At 50.9% G+C, this 25,280-nt stretch overlaps 1 protein-coding gene across 2 annotated transcripts in view; it reads right to left on the reverse strand.

Annotated features, from left to right (window-relative positions):
* The window catches only part of ZFYVE27 (zinc finger FYVE-type containing 27), a 94,970-nt gene that overhangs the window by 35,838 nt on the left and 33,852 nt on the right, over positions 1 to 25,280 (reverse strand). Inside the window, exon 10 of one of the 2 annotated variants that reach the window (XM_087862824.1) lies at positions 23,073 to 23,152. In XM_087862824.1, coding sequence (XP_087718950.1) covers positions 23,082 to 23,152 — 71 coding nt within the window. In that variant the 3' untranslated portion in view covers positions 23,073 to 23,081. Of the gene's footprint in view, positions 1 to 22,917; positions 23,153 to 25,280 lie in introns of those variants that run through there. The other variant, XM_087862825.1, reaches the window with a different exon arrangement.

Genomic DNA, 25,280 nt, shown 5'->3' on the forward strand with positions numbered 1-25,280 from the left:
ATCGCTTTCTTGCCTGAAACTCTCCAGTGGTGTCTATCCACGCTCCTCCAAGTGTGGGTGGGCAGCAGACAAGCCACATCGGCATCACTGGAGAGCCTGCTGGAGACACAGAATCCCAGGCCCCAGCCCAGGCCCACATCCTATGCCTGTGAGGGACGACAGACACGGCGGGCTGGCCCACACCCAGCCGCCCGCCCTAGCTCTCCTGCCTGCCTCCACTCCTGGGAGTCCTACACTGGACTCCCTTTCTGGCCTCCTTTGCGGCCAGGAGTGTTCTGATTCATGAGAAGTAAGCAGAATCTGCTTTATATGTAGATATGAGGCCTAGAGCTGCTGCAGCCACTGACAAGCCACCAGGACAGGCCCAACGGTGGCAGGATGTCAGCCCAAACATCATCAAGGCTTGAACTTGCTGCAGGCTTCTTTCCAAGTAAGAAAAATAAAAATAAACTTCTATTTGTTTAAGCCATTAGGGGTCTAGTTTTCTGCAACACATGCATTCCTAACCAATACAACCGGGTCCCCATTGCCCTGAGAATAAAGTCCAAACTCCCCTGCTGATGTCCACAAGACTCCTAAGGCCGGGCCCCTGCTTGACTCTGTCCCCCTCTCATACTGTCCCTCCCCCTCACCATGTTCCGCCCCCAGCCAGCCCTTCCTCACTGTCCCTCACCCATAACTCGCATGGCTGGCTCATTATGTCAGCAGGGTCCCACTCCTGGTGTCACCTGCTCAGATGGCCCCTCTCTACTAACCCATCTGAAGTAGAGTGAGACCCAACCCATCTTATTGTATTTAGAGAACTGAATGCTACCAGGAGTCACCATGCTTATTCATTCATTGATTTGGTTATTATGTCTCCCTACCCACGCCACACTACCGTTTCGATCCCATGGAGGCGACCAACACAGAGAACTCGTCTGTTCTGTTCACTGTTGCATCTCTGGTCCCTGGAAGAGTGACCAGCACAGAATTAGGCTCAATAAATCATTGTTGATTGAATAATGGATGAATTTACAAATACTTGTCACATCTCTTATTCAGTTCGTGCTAACCACTACCCTGTGATGTAATCAGGATGAAAGTATTTAAAGCCGTTTTGCCAATGACCAAAAGGAAGTCCAGAGGGGTGAAGTGGTACACAGCTGCTAAATGGCATGGAGGTCCCTGCATGGACACCACGGGATCCGGTCCCAGATGCCACCCTTTGTCTGCCGCACCACCATGAACAAGGTACTTTGTCCACACAGTGCAGTTTCCTCTTTGAAAACAGGACTGATGCTTCCTTCCTCATAAGATGAGAGGAGATGGTTCATACAGAACACTTGGCTCAAAGCCTGGCACATAGCAAGCACTGAAAACGAATAGTTCTTCTCATTGTTAATTTATCACCATTAATCATTGACATATATAATGAGCGTGCCATCATTATTATATTAGCTTAAATGTTATTCTCAGTGATAATGAATGCCACAACCAGGACTGGTGCTGGGGTCTGCCACGAGCCCCGCTGCCCCCCAGCCGCAGTCCCCACTCTCCTCTCCATACCCCAGCAGTGGGTGAGCCGAGGGCAGAGGGAACAGTGCTGTGGTGGAGGCTCAGAGGTGCCCCGAAGAAGGTTCTGTTGGCTTCACTATGTGCCTTCTGGGCCCAGCCCTGCCTGCCTGGCCATAGAGACTCACTCCATTCACACAGTGTGCAAACTTCCAGCAAAAAGCAAAGTCAGGCCCTGAGCTGCTGGCGAACTCAGGGGATCCTGTTCACGGGCCCCTCAAAACCTCCTTGCCTATGGCCTAGGTGGCTCCAAGAATGTTTCACCTCAGACTGGGTCCACTCCTCCCTCGGGCTCCCAGCGCATGTTCCCGGATGCAGCTGAAGGGAGCACTCTTAGCACTGCATGCGAGCCCATACGTGCCTCTCTGTCTGCACGGGGGCAGGTGGCACAGAGGTGGCTCTCTGAGCTCCAGACCTATGGTGGGCACAGCTGAAGGCAGCTAGAGGCTCAGGTGCCCATTCTGAGTGGAGCCCAGCTTGGCTCTGCTGGCTACGTGGCCTCAACGGGTCCAGTCCCTTCTCCCTCTGGGAAATGCCTCTCTTCACCATGGGGTGGCGGAGAGCACAAGCTCTGGCCCACTGCGGAACCTGGGGCAAGTTGCTTAAGCCCTGGAAGCCACAGAGTACACATCGGGATCTCCTGGCCAGGAACAAAAAGAGAGGGAGGCCTCCACCCAGAAGCACAAGGACTACCACTTACTGAGTGCCAACTATATACCAGGCACCACTCTCCATGCTCTCTCCATACTGGGCAACACTTCGAGATAGTACTATTGTTACCTGCATTATGCTGGTGAAGGAACAAACAAGACAAAAAGGGCTTGCTCAATGTCACACAATTAAATGAGCGTGGAAATCATATTTGAACCTGGGCAACAGGATGCTCGAGCCTCACACTTCCTCCCTCTGGCTCCATCAGAACCCACTGCACACCATGATCTAGCTAACTGCCATTCCCTGGCAGCGACCAGAGGCAGAAAGGGCTGGGCCCAGGTTCTTTGATCAGCCCTGCCAGACATAGCATCTGCTGCCCCAAAGGTCAGATGGGCCCCACTTATGAGGTCCCGCCAATAGACATGGGAGCCACTAATGAGGACATCATGACAGACAGAGGCCAGCGTGCCAGCTTCTCAGGAGGTGGCTCTTACATCAGGGGCACAGTGAAGGGCCTTGGGGAGGGGCAGTGGGCCCCTGTTGGGACCAGGTGTTCTGGGTTCCTGCCTGTCCTCCCTCTCATTCCTTGGAAAGTTCTGTCCTGGACCCTTCTTCTATCTGTCCTTTCTCCTTCCCTGACCACCTGGAGGCCAGTGACCTTGAATCTAGCTGCATAATGATTCCCTTCTTCCTCCAAAGCTGGAGAGAACTGAAGTAGCAGATATTTGCATTCCCATCATCTCCTCTCTGTTTGCCCATTTGACAAATGAAGTTACTAAGACCCAAGCATCATAGAATCATAGGCTCTCACAGAATGCCACTCTTAGAAGGACTTCAGGATCTTCCTGTCCAGGGGTTCCCAACAGGGAGTAGTACTGTCCCCTAGGGGTCATTAGAAAAGAGGAGGGTTGTTTTGCTGGTCACAATTCTTAGGGATACTATTGGCATGGCCCAGAGACATTAGATGCCCTACATTGCATTAGAACAGTTCTGCACGGTGAAGATTTGGGGCACCACCCAAAATGCCAGCAGTGCCCCCTGCCCACCACTATCAGTTTCTATAGAAGAGGAAACTGAAATTCAATGAGGAAAAGTGATTCAGTCAAGGTCGCTATGGCAGAAGCTGCCAGTTGCCTACCGGTTTCCCTTTTCCTTGTCTTCCGTAGAAAAAGAACCCTACAAATAGCCAAGGGCCAAGTGCCACCCAGAGCAGAGATTCCGTCTCCCAGTTCCCCAGCAGCTCCACGTGAGCCGTATGCAAAGTCAGGGCCCAGAGGTGGAGGTGAAGCAGGTGTACTGGGCAAGACTGCCAAGAAGTCTCCCTGAATGGGAGGGGCGCCCTTTTCCTGACTTCCCCCTCCTCCTGCCTAAACCTCAGAGGGAGCCTGATGGGCAACTCAGGCCATGAGACGACACATGAAGGATGGAGAAGCAGCAAGATGGAAGGGTCCGAGGCCCTGAAAAGTGTGAAGTCAGCACGCCAGCCCCAGGCTACCTGCCTTCAGATATTGGTCACATGAGACAGAAATAAGCTCTTTATTTTTTTTTAAAGATTTTATTTATTCATTCGACAGAGAGAGAGACAGCCAGTGAGAGAGGGAACACAAGCAGGGGGAGTGGGAGAGGAAGAAGCAGGCTCCCAGAGGAAGAGCCTGACGTGGGGCTCAATCCTGGAACACCAGGATCATGCCCTGAGCCAAAGTCAGACGCTTAACGACTGAGCCACCGAGGTGTCCCAGAAATAAACTCTTTAAAGCTACTGTTATTTGGGAGATTTTCCTAAATTGATATAATCATGTAACTCATCCAGATTAATATTCCTCAAACATGGTTTGAGCATTTAATGTGTCAAGCAGCATGTTGGAAATTTTCAGTCATTATCTTCAGAGATAATCTTAGGAGATCTGACTCTTAATCCCATGATAACATACAAAAGATTAAGAACCCAAAGGCCTAAAAGAGGAAATAGCTTCCTTATCCACAGCAAAAAGCAAAGCTAGGACTGAAACCAAATCTCCAGACTCCTTGACTCACTAATTCTGCTGGTAGCAAGAGAAAAATTTGGGCCGAGAGAGTAACTACATGCGGATTGCACTGCTCATCCCGCATGACTGACACAGATGTGTTCCTGGCCAGTCAGTACGTGCTCTTTGTGATGAAACCAAGCCCAGGAAGGTAGCAAAGCCTCCTTCAGTGAATAAGGCCAGGGTTGCTGTTTCTCAAGTAAGGCCCCGGTCACTCATTCTTCATGGGAACTCCCGGTCACAGTGAACAAAGTAATCCAGGCCAGTTCTCCACTGAGGACAATGAATGGAAGGAAGGTGGGCCAAAAACTCGGACAAACATCGTCTTGAAAACACCAAAGATTACAAATACTGAGGAACTGCCAGGCTAAGATCTGGGAGAAGACAAGAATTCAGAGATCTGCCCAACGTACAGGTTGCTTTTATCCAGACGACGTTGGCCCACCTGAAAGAAACAGGTACAGGAGCAGGGGCTGGGCTTTGAGCATCCTCAGTGCCAGAAGCAAAGATGTGAAAACGAGAGCTGTCATAGGCGGTAACTCCGAAAACCCATGCCCTGCACAGACTGGGGACTACACACCCTAGATGGGGTGCAGAACAGGTGGGGAATGAACTTGACAGAAACTAGCCCTCACACAGACCTGCACCCTGATTTCTTACTTGGCAGCATCAAGCCTTGAAGTTGAATTGTGGTGGTCCCAGACTGGTACCACCCCTAAGCTCTTGGCCGAAGCACATGAAAATACTTTCTGGATTTTGAATCCAAGACTTCAAAATATTATTCCGACCACCATGAGAAGAACCAAAGAGACAGCAGACCATAGACACAGACCAAAAGTACAGGAAGTATTGGTATTATCAGACACAAACTAAAAACAACTGTGCCTACTGTGTTCAAAGAAAGAAAAAGAAAAACAAACTTGAAAAATCTGACAGGGAGCTAAAAACTATGAAAAGTGACGTAGCAGATTTGAAAAGAACCAAATAGAAATTCCAGCTCTGAAAATAAATGAAATTGGGATCTCAAGGGACGGGGTGGACAGCAGATTAGACACAGCTCGAAAGAGAAATAGCAAATTGGAAGTTAGGTGGAAAGAAACTATCCAAAATGCAGCCCGTAGGGATTAAAGATGGAAAATACAATAGTAAGAGTAGGAGACCCAGAATACAGAGCAAGAAGGAGTATCATACTTTTAATAGAAGTCCCAAAAGGAGAGAACAAAAAGTATGTGACCAGGCGTTCCTCACATGAATCTATTCTGTGGGAGTTTGTTATGGTAATGAAATGTTTTTGCCCTTAAGTGAGTAGAACACTGGTCACAAGCCCTGGGGGAAAAGAAGCCTAAACTTGTCCTCTGTCAAAGCTCTCTGCTCATTTTCGACCAGCCAAATCCTGAGGAGGGAGTCCCCCTGGCATCTGACTGAAGCCTGAGATGACAGAGGTTTGCAAGACACGGGAAGGGGCCTGGAGTTGGGACTCTCTTCTCTTGAGAGGTGGGGAAAGCAGGGTGGGGACACCAGACGGGAGGGTGTCAGAGACACCAGGGGCAGGAGCCTGAGGAAGTCGGGGAAAACCAAGCAAAGGCCTAAGAGGGGTCCCCAGGAATGCCTCTGAGGGGTTAAACTGCACTTTGCATCTCTCCCCTGTGCATCTGGCTGCCAGTGGCCTAGTCATACAGCTCCTCAGGTGGGCGCCTGTCACCCGGGCTCTCAAGCCACATTTTTTTTTTTTTAAAGATTTTATTTATTAATGTGACAGAGAGACAGCCAGTGAGAGAGGGAACACAGCAGGCGAGTGAGAGAGGAAGAAGCAGGCTCCCAGCAGAGGAGCCCGATGTGGGACTCGACCCCGGAACGCCGGGATCACGCCCTGAGCCGAAGGCAGACGCTTTAACGACTGCGCTACCCAGGCGCCCTCTCAAGCCACATCTAAAGCAGCTCCAGGCCACCTCTCCCTCACGCACAGCCCCCAAACGTCCCCAAGGAATATGCACACCTCCTTTGCCTCACCGGCCACAGAAGCGTGGCGGGCTCCCAAAGCAGATCTTTGTTTCCTCACTCCTCACTCTGCCGTCTCAAGCTGAAAGCCACAGATTCACCTTTGGACTCCCTAGATTTCTATCAGACGAGGCCTCCTGGGTGCCCCACCCCCCTCTTTGGGTTTGGGACCCCAACTGCCCAAGGGGTTGGGACTCATAACGCAGCTTTCTACAAAGAAATTCTCTCAAAAGTCCCCAATCCTCTCTTGCCCTCAGTCTGGGTGAGCCATCTCCCTGGTTCTCAACCACAGTGTGTGCCCTGGAAGTCCTTCTGCATGGGGAATCTTTGTCTTCATGCCTCGGCCCAAGCTGCAACAGGAAGAGTCCTGATTTCATGTCTCATTATGTGTGTCACAAGTAAATAGAAAATTCTGGAAGGAGACACAATACAATGCTAACAACAGTAATCACCAGAATTTGGGGTTGTGGGTGAGTTTTGTTTTATTTCACTTTTAGGCATTGTTCAGATTTTCTAAGACATACTGTTTTGCAGACAAAAGAAAATCTAGTAGAAGACGAAGAGAGGGGAGAAGAGGAAGGAAATGTGGTTCCTGAAGCAAACATTGCTGGGTACCTACCCAACCACTATTTCCCCATTCTATCCTCATTAAATAACCCTTCGAAAATTGTTTTCATGTGTCAGGCAGCCTAAGCTTTCGAGAAGGCTGGACTCTCTACTGCTCCAGAACTGACACTTGTTAGTTACTCGTGGCCATTTCTTCCCCTTGCCAGTGACCAACTGCCTTAGGAAAGCACTCATGACACAAGAGAATAAATTGTACACATCCTGGCAATGGGATATTATTCAATGAGAGAGAGAGAGAAATAAGCTATCAAGCCATAAAAAAGACATGGAAAAAGTTTAAATACGTATCGCTAAGTCAAAGAAGCCAATCTGATTCCAGTTCTATGACATTCTGGAAAAGCAAACGTATGGAGGCGATAAAAAGACCAGTGGTTGCCAGGGGTGATGGAGGAAGAGGTGAAGAGCTGTGAATAGTTGGCACATAGAGGATTTTAGGGCAATGGAACTATTCTGCACGATGCTACAACAGTGGATTCGTGTCATTAAACATCTGTCCAAACCCCCAGAACTACAACAGCAGGAGTGAGCCCTCATGTAAACTACTGCGGGCTGAGTGACGATGATGCGAGGACATGGGTTCGTCACCTGCTCGGAGGGACCGCTGCAGCGGGGGGATGCTCACGGTAAGGGAGACTGCGGGGGTGCGGGGAGGGGGGAGGGGGCATCTGGGAACTCTCTGTACTTTCCCCTCAGTTTTGCTGTGAGTCTAAACCTGCTTAAAAAAACCAAGTCTAACGAAAATAAAAAGTTTTGAAAAGACACTTGAGGAAAGAAATAGTTCCCTTCCTGCCTGTTAACAACAGGGATTTTTGAGGCGTGATGCAGTACCCAGTGATTCACGACGGAAAGATGGAGAATATGGAGAACTGAACTCGGAGCTCGTGGGCAGCACAGCACAAGCGCCCCTCCCCCAGCGCAGGCAGCAGGGGTGCAATGGCGGAGAATTGGAAGACACCCTTAAAACACATCAAAAGTCAGTCTCCACTTTATTATCACCAAGCAGCAATTTTAAGCTATATTAGTGATAAAATAACTCTTCCCTAAAAAAGTCTCTTGTTGGTCTAAGTTCTAAGCCAAGCACTACTGTTACAGTCGGGCTTTAACACATGTGAACTCCCACGTGGCACATCTTCAGTACTCAGCCTCTCATACGCGCGCATTCCCCTGACAGCTAACTCAGAAAGCTCCTGGTTTGGGGCGGCCTTTGATACAGGCAGACTTAGCAACAACATGCAGTATTTTTTCTTTAATTAATAGACTTCATTTCTTAGAGCAGTTTTAAATTTACAGAAAAATCGAGTGCACATGGGCTCCCATATTATTAACGTCTTGCATTAATGTGGTACATTTGTTGAATGGATGAACCAATACTGATGAGCTATTAGTAACTAAAATCCATAGTTTATATCAGGGTTCACTCTTTGCAGTGTAAGTGCTATGCATTTTAACAAATGTACAGTGTATTCACCATTCCAGTACCATATATAATAGTTTCACCGCCCTAAAAATCCCCTGCGCTCCACCTACTCAGCCCTTCCTGAACCCCTGGCAACCACTGATCTTTACTGTCTCCCTAGTTTGGCCTTTTCCAGAACGTCACAGACTTGCAGTCCCACCGTACGCAGCCTTTCCAGACTGGCTTCCTTCCCTTAGCAATATGCATTTAACGTTCCTCCATGTTCTTTCATGGCTCGATAGATCATTTCTTTTTCTCACTGAATAACATTCCACTGTCTGGATATATCATAGTCCACCCATTCATCTGCTGAAGGACATCTTGCTTGCTTCCCACCTGTGTGTTTCTAGGATGAGTTCCTAAATGGTCAGAATCATTCAGATGCAGGTTGTGTCCCCAAACCCTATGATACTAGACATTCCTGCCTTTTAACAGTAAATCCAGAATAAAGAATGACAGCCAACTGAGTATGAAAACAACACAAAACAAAACAGAACTTGAGTTTCTTCAATTCTGTTTTTCTCTAGGACCACTTGGAGGTTTGTGTTGTGTTTAAAATCCAAAACTGTGAAGCAGAATGGGAACTGACAAATAGAATGCTTTTGTTTGGTAAGCACAATACTTGTTTATCCATGAAATATTTTACTGAATTTGAACAGTATCTTTAAAATTGAAATGTCTTCTGTTTGCTTCTTTCGAAACTGTAGAACAAATTAAGAAAATAATTATTACTGGGGCTCCTGGTAGCTCAGTCAGTTAAGCGTCCAACTCTTGGTCTTAGCTCAGGTCATGATCTCAGGGTCATGAGATCGAGCCCTATGTCGGGCTCTACACTCAGCACAATCCGCTTGACATTCTCTTCCTCCCCCTCTCTCCCTTCCCCCTGCTCGTGCTCGCTCTTACTCTCTCTCTAAAATAAATAAATAAAATCTTTTTTTAAGATTTTATTTATTTATGAGAGAGAGAGTGTGAGACACAAGCAGGGGGAAGGGTCAGAGGAAGAGGGAGGAGCAGATTCCCCGCTGAGCAGGGAAGCCTGACGTGGGGCTCCATCCCAGGACCCCGGGATCACAGCCCAAGCTGAAGGCAGCCGCCCAACTAACTGAGCCACTCAGGCACCCCCATAAATAAAATATTTTTTAAAAAAGAATTACTACTGATTATTACATGATTATCAGTCAAAATAATTTCATTATGTTCATAATTCTCCGATGACCTCTAAGATTCCTGCCGCCTGGTGTACATGGCCTGAATAATCCCCTCACCTTGAGTGTGGGTGGGACCAGTGAATATAATGGACTATTACAACCACTTGACTGAGTTCATCAAAAGGGAGATTATCCTGGGTGGGCCTTACCTAATCAGGTGAGCCCTCTTAAAGAAGGTGGCAAGTCGTTTTAAAGAAAGGTTTCTCCTGCTGGCCTTGAAGACACAGCCTCCATGAATTCCATAGCTATGAGGAAACTAATTCTGCCACAAGTTACAAATGCTTGAAAGAGGATCCCAAGCCTCAGATGACCCCACTCCCAGCTGACACTTTGACCACAACATTGTGAGACCCTGAGCATGAGCAGAGGACCCAGCCAACCCATGCTGGGCCCCCCCTTACCAACAGAAACTCAGATAAAAATATGTGGTGTTTTAAGCTGCTAAGCCTGTGGAAATTTGTTGCAGCAGCAACAGAAAACTAATACCGGTGCCTGAGGCCTCCCAGCTGGCCCGAGATTCCCGCTCCGCAGGCATCCTCATCACTCCTGCACATGCCAGAACAAAGGAGTTAGGTGTCCTAGCCAGGATCACACCATCAGCAGGTGGCCACGCCAGGCTGGAGGCCAGGTCTGTGTGACTCTGGGCCCTGGTGGGTTTGCTCCATGGCTGATCCTGCAGATGGCTGGTGGATGACATGCCCTCCCTGCCGTCACTGGCCGGTTGTTATGGCGACTTGCAGTAATTTCTGGTGATGACAGGAGCCTGCAGCTAAGCAGGGCACTGTGGGGGAGACAGTTCCCCTCACAGACGCATCGGTGCTCCACCTCGACCCCACCTGCTCACTGAGAGGGCAAGTGCAGACGCAGGCTGCCCGTCGCGGTCTGTCTCAGCCCTCCGTTTTTCCCTCCGCAGCCCATTGGCAGTGACTCCTTTTGTACCTCTCGCCTTGGCCTGGCCTCCCCACCGAAATGTCAGCCCTGTGAGAGTCCGCATCTGACATGGGCGGCTCCCAGTGCCGGCCAGGGCTCTGGGCACGCAGTCAGCACTCCATGACATTTGCTGAGTGGATCACAGAGTGAAAAATGATAACTTCTCTTCCTCCTCTGGATCCCAAGGGCCGCAGGGGCTGAGATATGTTGTCTGAGACCCAGGAAACTCCATCCTTTCTCCTCCTCTCCCATGGCCCCGTCTCCTGGGCTCCAGGGCTCCAGAGACTGCTCCCTTGTGGGGGATATGGAGGAATGAAGCCCCCACCCTTGCTGGCTCTGTTCCAAATCACCCCACTCCACCCCACTGGGGAGCTTCCCAGACAGGAGCAGCCCCTGCCCCTGGGCCTGGAGCCTCGCAGGTTCCCAGACACGGCACCTACTCCCTCTGCCGGCAGAAGTGGGCAAGTGCATGGAGATCCCTCCACAGGGGAGATGGCTGGAAACGCAGGGAAGGCAGAAGGAAGCCCTGAGTCTAGAAAGACCCAGGGTAGGAAGGCGTTGGGGGAAGTCAGTAGCCTGGCCTGAGTCAGGCCCGTGAGGAGCCCCCTGCCCTGCGGTACCCACAGGGCTGGCAAAGCAGCATCCTGCCGTGAGTGCTCTTTCCCGAGCGCGGGCTGCAGAGGGGACTCCAGGCCGGGAAGAAGAACATTGCTTCCATCAGGAGAGCACGGCACTCACAGGGCAGGCAGCCCTCGAGCCGCCCAAGCCTGAGAGCTACCTGGTTTCATCCCGCGGTCATAACGGCTAGTACCGCACACACGCCTACTACACATGCCCCTCATCTATGCCTGCAGCAGTCACACCGGGTGGATGCCATTACTCCTACCACAGAGATGAGGAAACTGAGGCACAAAGTAAGTGGCAGAGTCAGAATTCGAATCCAGGTCAGGATAGCTCTACAAGTCCTTGTTCTTCGCATGACCTGTGCATGCAGGCCTCATATACTATTTCTTAGTCCTAATCCAAGAAGCCCTCACTACTCTCGGTGGTCATATGTGGCTTCAGAGCCAAGGCTGGCTGGGGTGCAGCTGCAGCTGGGGGCGGTGCCTGGGGTGGGGAACGGCAGGGACGCAGGACCAGACAGCACTAGGGGCACCTCCTGGCTGGGTGAACTTGGGCAAATCACTTAACCTCTCTGAACCACTATATTCTTATCTGCAAAAGAAACATCATTCCTGACTTAGAAAGTGGTTGTGGGGATGAAGTCCTGTGTGTGCAGTTCCCAGCACAGCAGCACGGAGCACGCAGGCACGGAATAGCTGTTACTCTTAGGCGCTCCTGTGGTCACTGCGGTGTCTGATGTCCCTCCTTTCCCTGGAACGTGGGCCAGCCTCAGTGACTTGCTGCTGATGAATGGGATCAAGTGGAAGTGAGGGTGGGTGCTTCAAAGAGCAGGCAGTGAAAGGTACATCCCCTCCATGCCTGCTTCTAGACCAGTCACTCCAGGGAAGCCAGCTGCCATGCTCTGGGGACACTCAGGCTGTCCATATGGCCTCCGGCCAGCAGCCACATGCGTGAATTTGGAAGCAGTCCTCCAGCCCCAGCCAACAGCTTGACTGTAACCTCATCCGAGATCCTGAGTCAGAACTACCCATCCAAGCCACTCCTGAGTTCCTAACCCACAGACGCTGGAGAGATCGCCAATGTTTGCCATTCTACATTTGTTGTTTATTAGTTATAAAGATAGAAGCAATACACTTTAGAATCAGCATCCTCGGACAGCAATTGCTTCGGAGTCAAGCTGCCCCAGACTCCTTCATAGCTGTGGTCACAGGGAAATCTGCATTGAAGACGTTCCTGGCCATGAAAGAAAGGATAACTAACATTTACTGAGCGCTTGCCATCGGCCAGGCATGGGGCCAAGCACTTCCCATTTATCCTCCTCACAAAACCTCCAAGAGGGAGATGCTATCACCCTCATGGTACAGATGGGGAAACTGAGGTGCCAAAGGTTGAATAACCCACTCAAGATCACACAGGGCAGGATTTACACCAAACTCCAAGTGCTTAACCAGTATGCTGCGTGGCCCCCTGAGGGGCACAGTGGCTCAAAGGCCCATTCCCCGCTCCTGTCCCACCCAGCCCCCACCACTGCCACCACCCACTTGCTCTCTCCTGTGAGCGTGACTAACACAGGCTCCAGGACAAATCCCACCCAGCCTGCATCCCTTAGGCAAAGCAGTGCTTCTGTCCCCTCCCTCCTATCAGGGGGGCCCACCCTTCACTGTGTGCTTGGTCACAGAGCATGTTCACAGTGAAAGAGCCCCCGCCCCCAAGTCATCTAGTCCAGTGCCCCTTCCCATCCGTCCAGACATAGAAACAGGCCCAGAGACGTGCAGTGGTTCATCTAAGGACACAGAGACAACCAAGGAAGCCCTAAGCGGGAACCCGGGTCTCCTGGCTTCTCTCAATCCAGCCTGCACACAGGGCCTGCCTTTGCCAGCATCACCTGCCCCAGTGCCCACTGTGGGCCCCACTGACCCACCCAGATACCCAGGGTTAGAACCACAGGCCAAACTTCCCAGCATCCTCCACTGCCCCAGCCCCTGAGGGAGCCAGGAGGAGAGGGCTTATCTCCACCTGTGAGGTGATGTTGTCTCACCCCACCCCCACCCTCCCTGCCAAGCTGCCTTGATTAATGGGCTGGTGCTATCTTATCTCCCAGCTGCAGAAGTTAGGGATTAATGGGTAGTGGCAGGGCCCCAGAAGGACACATTCTGCCCCCCAGATCAACCTGAGAGGTCCGCAGGAGGGCGGGGAGCAGGAGGAGAGGGCACCAAGGGGTCTGTTCTCCAGCTGCCATCTTGCTCTCCTACTTGAACTGAGTCACTGCAGAATGTGTAAAGCACTCAAGACTATGCCTAACACTTAACAGGAGTTCAGTAAATGGTAACCACTATTACTTTCGGCTAATGTCAGCTCCGGGAGTCCTTGGGCCTGTGCCTGCCAGGGGTCTGAGCTGCTGAACTTTGCTAGCCAAAGTCTTAACCACTGGACAGCCCATGACTAACTAGGAAGTCATCTCCCACTCCAGCCTCAGGTACCCCATCTATAAAATGGGACTGAATTTGGGCTTTGGAAACAGGGTTGTAGGTCTGATATTATTTTATTGAGTGACCTGAGAGTGGGTTTAGGAATTTATTTATCTAGCTATAAAGCTTTAGAAAACCCCTTCACACTCAGCCTCAATTTCTTTGTGAATGTGGTATTACAATCTCTGATTGGCCTTTACACAGCATTGTTGGGATAAAACTTCTGGAAAGCTGTTGGGACCATTCCATGTCATACTGGAGTGTGGGCTTTGGGTTCCCAGAGAGGGTGAGACACCATACTCTGACCAAGGGGTTCAAGTTGATGCAGGTTGCTCCTCACAGAACCAGTCCCCATATCTAGGCTCTGCTCTGGGAGAGGAAGGCCATTTGAGTGACAGACCCTCCCTGGCTACAGCTGAGGAGGGGGGACCAGGTGTTCCACTGTGCCCAGGTTACTAGGTGTGAGTATTAGCAGCACCCTTTCACTCCCCAAGTGTCCCCCTTGGATTATCAGGTATGTGGCCCCTAGGCTGAAAGAACAAGGTTCTATTCTCCCCGAGGGACAGAGAGACTCCATCTAACCTCTAGCCCATGCCCAGCACATCTGAAGTTAGGCAGTTAACTGCAGGGCCATGCAGGGGCCTGGACCCAAAACCCCATGGCTCAGAGGACTCCCACCAACCTCTTCCCTAGCTTTCTCAAGAAGCACACGGTTGCTGTGTAGGGGGGAGGAGGGGTGTGAAGATGAGAGAGGGCTGGGAGGGAGGGCTGAGTGAGGGAGGGGTTGACTTTCAGATGAACAGATAGAATAAGGGGAAAATGGATGAATGGAAGGGGAGGAAGAAAGAAGAACAGCTGGATAAAAGGCAAGAGGGGACAAATGGAGGAAAGGAAGGATGGAAGGATGCTGTAAGAGAGGCATGAAGAGATGATGGATGGATAGATGGACAGAGGGACGGACCAACGGATGGATGAGGGGTGGGATGAAGAGAGATGGATGTCAGAGTCTCACTGGCCCCCAGCCCCCATTGCTTTAACGGGTACAGCAAACAAGGAGCCCAGCAGAGGACTTTATTTCCAGAAGGACATACAGATTAACTCTCTGGGGCCCCAGGAAGCCAGCCCTCCCTCCCCCACTCCAAAGACATTCCTAGGACCACTCCTTCTGCCTGACTCTCTGCCTTTTCCCACTGCCCCTTCCCAAAGGGCAAAGGGCAGCACAGCCAAGGAAAGCTATCTGCTATCAGCCCCATTTATCCCAGTGCTGTTTACTCTGGGTCTGCAATTAACAGAATCTCTTTCCCAGATCAATTAATAGGGGCCCAAAGAGGACACTGGGAGCCCCGACAGGCCAGGTTCCTCATGGATGAACAACGGGGAATTGATGGAGCCTACTCTCCCATCCAGTTCTGAGGTGTCCCGTCAGCCACCCCTTCCTGACCCTCAAGGAGGCAGTTCTTAGCTCAGAAAGGCTGACAGGGGATGGTGCTAGAAAGCCCTGCCTTGACCTATGTGGGTGCAGCTGGGGTCCCAAATCTGCCTTCATCCGGGCAGCTCCCAGAATCAGGATAAAAAGACTGGACAGCCTCATGGTGAAGATCTGGGTCTAGGAAGGGACCAGACCTGGGTCATAGACCCATCTCTTCCCACTTAGCAGCCGTGTGACCTTGGGCAAGTGACCTAATCACTCTGAGCCTCTGTCTTCCCCTCTGTGAAATAGGAATGATGGAAAGACAGAGCTATGTCAAGGTCAAGGGTGCTGCAAGGATGGAACGAGTTCATGGAGCATGTTGGTCATTGGCCACAGCTTTGAGCTCCTCTGGGGAACCTGAGGCACATGTCCCTGCCTTTTCATCCTCCTAGCTCCTTCTGCTCTCCCATGGGGTCCCCTCGGGGCCAGCGAACACCTGGAGGTTCTGTCTCCTCACTTGCCCAGAAGAACTCGAGAGGTTCCTGGTTGTCCAGTACAGTAGCCACCCGCCCCATGGGGCTATTTAAATTTAAATTAACTAAAATTAACGATACAGCCATTAGAAAGGACTGTAGCACTGACACAAGCTATTTAAATTTAAATTAACTAAAATTAACGATCCAGCCATTAGAAAGGACTGTAGCACTGACACAACACGGATGCACCTCGAAAATATTCCGTTAAGCGAGAGAAGCCGGGTGCAAAAGGTCACGTGCTGTATGATTGCATTTATATGCAATGTCCAGAATGGGCAAATCCATGGAGACAGAGAGGAGCTGGGTGGCTTCCAGGGGCTGTGGGCAGGGCGAACAGGTGCTTCACGTGTACATCGTCTCCTTCTGGAGTGATGAAAATATTTTAGAACTAGAAGTGGTGGCTGCCGTACGCTGTGAATGTGCTATCCACCGCTGAACCGCTCACTGCAATGAAGTGGCTGATTTCATCTTATGTGAATTTCATCTCACTGAAAATGTTCAATTAGCTTAAAAATTCGGTTCCTTGGTAGCACGAGCCACATCTCCAGTGCCCAGAAGCCACACGTGACCAGTGGCTACTGGGCTGGAGAGCACAGATAGAACACATTTCCACCACTGCAGGTTTTTAAACAAACTTGATCTTAGGGGTGCCTAGGTGGTTCAGTTCGTTAAGTGTCTTGCCTTGGGCTCAGGTCATGATTTCAGGGTCCTGGGATCGAGCCCCGTGTCGGGCTCCCTGCTCAGCAGGAAGTCTGCTTGCTTGTCCTTCTCCCTCTGTTCCTCCCTGCTCATGCTCTCTCTTGTTCTCTCTCTCTCACTCAAATAAATAAATAAATAAAATCTTAAAAAAAAAAACTTGATCTTCAAGTAATCAAATAATAATAGTGATAAGACCTCTTCACATACATTACCTTCTCTGACCCTGTCACCAGGACAGCATCATTATTTTCCTTTAAGAGATGGGGATGTGCCAGCCCAAGTTTGCATAGGAAGTGACGGGACAAGGACTTGCTCTAGGGTCTTTGGGCATCAGGTCTGAGGGCCTCTCTGCCTCCCTCAGAGCTGGGCCCAGGAAGTGATGACTCAAGTCCCTGGCCATCTGGACTTCCCGCTCACATATCAGACTAGGTTTCCTCTCCAATCTGCTTTCTCCTGAAGGGGCCCTGGCACCAGTCTCAAATGGGAAAGGGTGTGAAAGTGTGCAGTCTGGAAGATGAAGGGTATTTGGTTCCTGTTTGCAAAAACTGTGGGGAAGAGGACTGACTTATTGCCAAGTGATTTGGAATTTTCACAAAAATTCCAGGAAGCCAGAGGCTGGGTAATGTGACTGGAGGGAAAGAATGCACCTTTCCCTGACCCCAAGCTGCCTGGCCACAGAACTTGGTCAAGAGGGCAGACCTCTGTCTCTAGTGGACCCTGAGCTGTCTTCGGAGTCCTTGGGGCGGGGGATGCCAGGGAGGGGCACATCTCAGGCTAAAAAGGCCTAGAAGTGTTCCTGACCTTAGCACAATCCAGACCCGTGGGGCAGCAGAAAGCACAGAATGTAGGGGGAGTCAGAGCTCTCTGGCTTCCAGCTCCGTCACTGTAGTGTCTGGGTGACCCAGGCTAAGTCACTCAGCTCTCCAAGCCTCAGTTTCCTCATCAGTAAAATGGGGACTGATTGCACATGCCTCCCTCAGTCGCTGTAAGGATGAAGCAAGATAACAGATGCCACTCCTACACCGGGTAAAGGTGAATTATCCCCGCTGGGACCGCAGCAGCGTTCAACTACTGTCCTCATGAGGACCTCCTGGTAAGCGCAAACCTCTGGGAAGTCTTCAGACCCAGTCCTGCTGAGAGTAATACTAATAAAGCACCAAGTCAGACTCAGTGAAGGGGGATTATGAAATCCCAGACGGAGGGACAGGCTGGCTGCCACGTCTGTGTGCGAATGCGTGTGGTGGCATCCCATCCATCTGGAAGATTCCCAGCTGTGTGACCTCAGGCAAGTTCCTCCATCACCTCTGATTTCTCATCTGTAAACAGCGGTGATAAGAACATCTGCCTGCTGGCATTGTTGAGAGGTTTAAATGAGATGATAAAGGACTCCCGCACAGTGTGGGAGGTGCACCCGCAGAGCCCTGAGCTGGGTGCTAGAGAAGGTGAGACCGACAAGAACCCACCCAAGGGCACCCCCAGGCAGAGGAGGCGGGCTGTGCGGAGCTTCCAGAAGGGAGAGGTTTTTTTTTTTTTTTTTCATTTCGGCCTCAAGGAGGCCCATGAGCCTTGGAGAGTGGCTGCAACCAGCAGGGGGAGAGGTGAAAGAGGGGAGCAGGCAAGGTCTCCCTCGGAGGCCAGCGTTTCTCATCCTGGTCCCCAGGCCACGGCCTCAGAACCACCTGGGGTGACATGTGTTGAACTAGAATCTGCAGGTGACCCAACAGCAATCCGAATGTGTATTTTAACCAGCTTCAGACTGCAAATGTGGGAACCTCTCTCCCCACCTGGCTATGGGGTGTGCCCTATGATGGCCCAAATCGGCCAGCCCAGAGCAGGGAGGCCAAGGAGGCCAGCACAATCCACAGCCATACGAAGTTAACCCCAAACCTCACCTGCCCGCCTTACCTGTAACAATCAAATAAAACCGAAACCCCCGTGGGGCATATGCAGAGGTGAGGCATGACCACAGGCACAGCGCAGGGATGAGAAGAGATGCCCACCCATCAGAACGCCCAGAGCAGCCGAATCAGGCCCAGCCAGCGGCAGGAGGCCTGGAGAGAGTTCAAGCTGGACAAGGCCCCTGCGGGGTATGGGAATGCCCCATGGGTAGGGCCCCAGGCTGGGCCCCAGCCCTAACCACACCTGCCCCCTCTCATCTGTTTTATCTGCTGAGTTCCCAAAAGCCACATCACTTGAAAACAGGATCGCCTTACTTTAAAAACACCAATGGTGAAAAGCACTGGTTTATGAGTGCTTCTCAACAGGGTCTCTCTCGGCCTTTGGGACAGGACAGCTCTTGGTCATTCAGGGCTGGGCTGGGGGCTGCAAGAGCTAGGCATCCCTGGCCCCTGCCACTAAATGCCAGTTGTCAGCCCCAGTCTCCGTGATGACCAAACCCAGGCAGGGTGGGGTGGGCTATCTGTGCAGCTGGGAAGGACTTCAAGCCCAATGCTCCCCAGCTTTATAGGTGAAACAACTGAGACCTGAGAAGTCAAGCAACCAGCCCAAGGTCACAGCACAGCAGGCGAGTGGAGAATGGGAAAGCCACAAATAGTGGGTTGAGCCTCCGACCAACCTCACCAGGGCCTCAGTTTCCCAGAAGTGGGCAGGAGGCAAGTAGGGGCCCCTTTGCAGAGAGCCTTGTAGGAACACCGATACCCTGACCCGCCAGCTGGAAGAACGAGGACCAGATAGACCCTACTTTGGCCTGAACCCTCAGCACTGAGCACAGAAAAGCCATTCTGAATCTAGGCAAAGAGGCTGGGACCACCTCGATGGCCCTCAGGGCAAGCGCCTAGCAGTTCCCAGGCCCAGGCCCCAGCTCTCTCCCAGCAGAGGACAATTGTTCCATTGGCTAGGGTAGAGGATTGGAGATTCACTGGCCCTGCTGGGCTCCTCCCCACCAGCACCCTCTCCTTAATGAGGCCATTGTTTGCCCAGGGTTCCCCCAACAGCTGGCCCCCACCCCTACCACTTCTGCCCTGGGTTTCCTGCCTCCAGCACCTCCTGGAGACTTCCTGACTTCCTCCCCTAGACCCTGAGCACAAAAGCCCCTGGGGCCTCTTTGACCTACAGTTCCCCTTGCCAGGCCACTCACTTCCCTCACCCAGCCTCTGTTTTTTAAATTAATCAAAGATGCACGGACTGCCAATCGACTCCTGTTCAGTATGGGAGAAGGAGTTCCATCGTGAGAGCATGTAATTCCAACCAAAAGCAAAGAAATGTGTTGTTTTATTTACGGGCAAATGAACCGTTCTGTGTTGATTTGGGGAAACATGGAGAAGAGTTTATGAACCTTTATTAGTGCCTTCACAGACCCGGGTGGTCAGGAACCACCGGAATAGCGAATAGCTTTCAACGGAAACAGCTTAAAAATCTGGGGTCCTGAGGGCCCAGACAGCGTAGCGGGGGCTGGGAGGGTGTGCAAGCTGCCCCCACCCCGTGACTACACAAAACTCTGTAACACTTACGCCGCACTTCTAAGCATCTGCAGGTATTTCCCATTTCATCTTACCCACAAGTCTACAGCAGAAAGCGCCTGTTTCACAGACGGGGAAACTAAAGCACAAGGAGCTGAGTCTGACCCGAGTTCCCACAGCCCACAAGTGCTGGAGGCAGAGCCTAACACTAGGTGCCTTTGACTCTGCGTCCAGTGCTCATTCTCCTTTCCACAAAGATGAGGCTTTGGGGCCCCTCTCTTCCTGCTAACCAGGAAGTCACTCTAGTTGTGATTATAAACTACTCGTCTATTTGGGCATTGCGTAGCTGTCCCTCTAGATCTTGAGCTCCCTAAGGGCAGTGGCCTGGCCAACCAGGGTCAAACCTGCTGGCAGCCCAGTCACTTGAGTCCCATAGGAGTCTCTGGCCCTAGGGCCCTCCTCTTCCGCAAGACAGTTGGGGTCAGGGCTCAATAGGATGGAACCCCTAGCCACTTCTCATGCTGGATGGAATCCACAAGCCATAGAAGGAAGTCCCCGCTTTAAGTTCTGGCTCTGGTTCGTGCCTGTGTGATTATAGGTAAGTTACTGAACCTCTCTGGGTCTCAGGTTTCTCATATTAAATGGGGGGTAATAATACCTGCCTCACAGTGCTATTGGGATCATTAAAGGAAAGCACAGAGCATAATGCCGGCACCTCGGATGCCCTAAACACATGTTGGAGAGAGGAGAGGGAAAGAGGGACGGATGGAAGTCAACATGAGCATAGGGGGCTCGTCCATCACCCCCAATCCCTCAGCAAGCATGAAGTACTCCTCAACTGGACTCGACTTGTTCCCCACCTCTCCTCACAGTCACCCTATAACCCTCCTGACCTTCTTTGGGCCTCCCAAGAATTCCAACAGAGACCGAAAAAGGTTAGAGGAAGCTGGCTCCAGCCTGAGCCTGGCTGGCTCCAAAGACCCCTTTCTTCTGATAATTCCTCCCCCCAAGTAGTCATCTGTCCATTCAGTCATTCACTCATACAACATTTATTGAGCACCTACTATGTGTCTGGCAGTGTGCTAGGAGCAAGAGAAACAGAGCTCTTGCCCTTGTGGAGCTCTTTGTCCACAGGGATGCACTATGATGACCAGTATGAGGAGGCCACAAAGGGGAGTTCAGGTTCTACAAGCCAGGCCAGCAAGGAGGCCTGGCCTTCCGAAGTCTTGGGAAGAACTTGAGGCGAAAAGCAATCGGAGCGACTGAGGGCCCCGAGCTGAAGGGAGAGGCTAGCAGATCAGCAGTGTGAAGTGACCAGTTCCCTCCTGCAGAGTGGAAAACAATGAGACCAGAGAGCAGCCCTGAGCAGTGAGGAAGGACAAGTGGGGAGGAGGGAGAGCACAGGTGGATTTTAAGAGAAATTTAGGAGTGAGGAGAATTTGGTGACAGTCTCTAAAGACCTTTGTCACGCCAGTACTCAATAGTATTAACTAGCAACTATATAGATAGTCCCTCCCGTCTGCACTGCTGTAAGCAATTGTTAAATGAACTCTAATCCTCTAAATAATCCTCAAAGGAATTACCATGATTATCCTCATTTTACAGATGAGAAAGCTGAAGCACAGAGAGGTTCAATAACCTGCCCAAGGTCAAGGAGCATTGCTGCAATTAGAATCCAGTCTCACTTCAGAGTTCTCAGTCTCAGCCCAAACATTTGGCTGCCTCTCTGATGTACTTCTAGCCAGGGTCGCCGACCAGCCAGACCCTGGGGGTCCCAGGTGTGCTGGGGACCCAGGGCAAAAAGCCTTGTCTTCATCCCCAGCCCTGGCCAGAGAATACCAGCAGTGCCCACCCGCATCCTTCCTGTTGCACTTCAGACAGGCATTCTTAGCACTAGACATGCCCCGGTCCAAGACAAGCTTGGCCTCTGCTTTCCCGTGAGATCCAGGACAACCAGTGTGCCTGCCAGTGTCCAGGGTCATAGAAGGGAGGACTGCGACTTGCCTCCCTGGCCACTTGATTCAATGACAGTGAGCCCAGCTCCAGCCCCTCTACGAGCAGGACCCCACGGCTACCAGTGCACCCAGAGATCCTAAGCAGGACCCCCTGAACGGCTTCCCGGAGCACAGGCTGTGCAGCAGGAAGGCTATGCGGAGCTGGGGACCTCTGGGACAGATGCTGACTTTATAATCAACAACAAAACTAAATGATGGAAAGCGATGTGGTAGTAAAAGGACTGGACTGAGAGGAAGGCCAAGTTCTAGTTTCCTCTTAAAGACAATGGTTGGGGATGGGAGACGCTGGAGGACAATAGCAATGGGGCCCTGCTAGCTCTAAGAGTTCTCTTAATTACACAGGCCACTCAGGCTGGGCTTTTTGCTAAGCACTCAGGAGCCAGTGCGATGAAGACGGGTATCCCAGCAGGGAACACTGAGATCGTAAAAGGCAGATAACTCCCGAAGACTCTGAAATAAGGACAAGATTCGGTCTCATCACCTTGGGCATCCCAGCCCTCCCGGGAGGCAGCCGTGCCTGTGCTGGCAGACCTTGCTCACAGGCTGGGACAGAAGATGCCCCACCTTGGGCCAGCAACAAAGTCGGCCTCACCTCCATCATCATCTCAACCTCCTAACTCTTCATTATTTCATTTGATCCTCAAGATGGCCCCATGGAGAATGTGAGGCAGAGGTCGTCCTCCCCATCTCACAGATGAGGAAACCGACACTCAGGGTGTGGGGGGGACTTGCTACTAAGTTGAAAACACACAACTGAGATCTTCTGAGTCCAAGCTTGGTACACTCCCCACTGCCATGCACTGCCTCTCCCGGGCATGCCTGAAAGGAGGCATGAATGGGGCGGATCTCCCACTCGTGGTTCCATTATAGCACTAATCACAGCGCTCCCATATGCAGGCACCCTGCCGGGTGCTCCTCTCTTCCCTTGCCTCAGTAAGCCTTCACTAACATGCAGTAAATAAATGTTCTTCACCTCATTCTACACACGAAGAAATTAAGGTTCAATTTCAAGAGACATAGGTCCAAAGACACACAACTAGCAAGTGGCCAGAATTCACCACCGGTCAATCTGACACAAAGCCCAGACTCTTCCTGCCACGCTACATACAGTGCCTTCGTGTGTCCCTGTTCTCCACGTGGACAGGAACCGAGACTGTCTCATGTGTATGTCTGGCCCAGAGCAGGCTCTAGTTAAACGTTCATTCATGGAATGATTATTCCTGAGACCAAAGCATTAAAACGAATGAAGAAGGCTATTTCATACAGGTAGAAATTATAGTCCAACCAGAATATATAATGGTCATGAACCTTTATGCTCATAACAACACGGCTTCAGAGTATATAAAGCAAAACTGATTCCAAAAAAAAAAAAAAAAAGGAAAAAATAGTAAACGCACAATCAACGTAGATTTTATACACCTCTATCAGAAACGAATAGAATAGGGGCACCTGGCTGGCTCAGTCGGTAGAGCGTGCAACTCTTGATCTCGGAGTTGTGAGTTCCAGCCCCACACTGGGTATAGGGATTACTATAAAAAAAAGAGAGAGAGAGAAGAAATGAAATGAACAGAGTAAGTAAACCAGCAGTTCTTAAACTTTCTGGTCTCAGGAACCCTTTACACTCTTAAAAATGATTGAGGCTTTTAGATTAAAGACCTTTTCTTCACATGCTTTTACACCTACTAACATTTACCATGTTTAAAATTAAAACTGAGCAAAATTCCATTTATTAACTTATTTAAAGTAACAAAAATAGACCCAGTATGTGTGAACATAAATAACAAATTCTGTGAAAAATAACTATATTTCACAAAACAAAAAAAATAGTGAAAAGAGTAGCATTGTCTTAATTTTTGCAAATCTCTTTCACATCTGGCTTAACAGACTCAGATTTTCATACCTCCTTCTGCACTCAATCTGCCGTTACATGTTGTTTTGGTCGCAGTGTATGAAGAAAATTTGGCCTCACACAGAAATGTAGCTGCGAAAGAGAATATTTTAACAGCCTTTTCAGACACTATAGATATTCCTCTTCGATAGTATTAAAAATTGCCTTGCGGCCGTTCCTTAAATGATGCTTGTAGTGTAGGACTGAATCCGTACCCGTAAACTTCTCTTACTCTGTTACCTTACCATCCACTGATCTATCTGTACTCAGAGTGGATCTTTGAACTGCATATAATTTTGACCTTGTAGACTCCCTGAAAAGGACTCTGGGACCCTCAGGAGAACCCTGACTACACTAGGAGAATCACTAAAGCAGGCGATAGAAAGGCAGAAAAATGTAGGATTTGATAACGTAATTAGCAAGATTGATCTAAGAGGTATCTAGGTAGAACTTTGCTCACAACAAACCACAAATACACTTTTTTTTTTTTAAACAAACGGTCCCTTCCATCAGCTGGGGGCAATGTGCACCGGGACAGACCGCAGAAGCTCCAGGATGGACAGATGCCCACCTTGCCAGGGGTTCCACACAGCCGCCTAGGTCTGGAACAGCCTCGTCAGGAAGAGGCAACACATCAGAGTGCAGCCTCCTCCCGCTCGGGCCACAGCGCCAAGGTTACCCACTGACCGGGCCGCAGCGGGAGATCTTCCTGAATGACTGCCCCATGGCACAGCCCCCACCTGGGCTGCATTCCTGTGAAGGCCCTCCCTCCTTCATCTCACCGTGTCACGGAGCCTCGGGAGTCCCCAAGGCAGAGCTGTCAGGTAAAGATGGCCCATCCTCCTCTTCCAGGCGGCTTCCAGCCAGGCGCCTCTACCCTTAGGAGACTCTGGAGCTGCCAGGTACGACTCACCTGGCTCTTCCCACGTGCGGCTCTTACATAACCAGCAGCAGGAAGAACGCCTCCTGCTGTCCAGGCCAGGCACTGGGCCGCCAAGACCAGCAGAGGCCGACCAGCTGCCTAGGGAGCCTGCACCTTGCACGTCACCTGGGGCGTGCCAACACGCCCTGCTAGTGCCCAAGACCACACTGCCCCCCTGAAGGCACAGAAGCCCTGCCAAGCCTGAAGCGGGGATAAGGGTAAGCTGGAGCACAGGGGACAGAATTACTGCTCAGGGTCCCAACCAGAGCCAGGGCCAAGGTATCCAAGGGAGCCTGCAGAACACACAGCACATTTCCACCCTAAGGCACACATCCCTTAGAGACCTTCCATTCCTAGGTGCCTACTGCGTGCTGGCACTGTGCTGGAGGCTTTCTCTCCACGCATCATTTTGTTTGCCCCTCACCGTAACTGTTGAGAGTGTTCCACTTTATAAACAAGAAAATGGACGGTCAGAATGGCTAAGTACTTGCCCAAGGTCACTCAGCGAATATGCACTTGGACTTCAACCTGGCTCTTTTTGTCTACAAAGTCCAGGCTCTTGCACCATTACTACATTCCGCTGCCTGGGCCAACAGGGAGTGGTCCTTTCCCTTCTGGGGCTCATCCACAGAACCTCTTCATGCTCTTTCGCCTGAACCCACCCTGGGCTCTGTCTGCTGAATGTCCTTCTGTGTCCTCTGCCCTGCCTTTTGTCTTTTTCTCACACTAGATCAGACAAAGCAGAGACTATGCCGTCTGCATTTCTGGATCCCTACCTGTGGTGTGTACAGCACACCTCACACCTTGCACACAGTAGGTGCTTCATGTGTATCTGCTGAATATGAAG

The sequence above is a fragment of the Ursus americanus genome, chromosome 6, assembly GCF_024610735.1.
Source record: "Ursus americanus isolate L20-20 chromosome 6, mUrsAme1.1.p, whole genome shotgun sequence".
Taxonomy (NCBI): Eukaryota; Metazoa; Chordata; class Mammalia; order Carnivora; family Ursidae; genus Ursus; species Ursus americanus.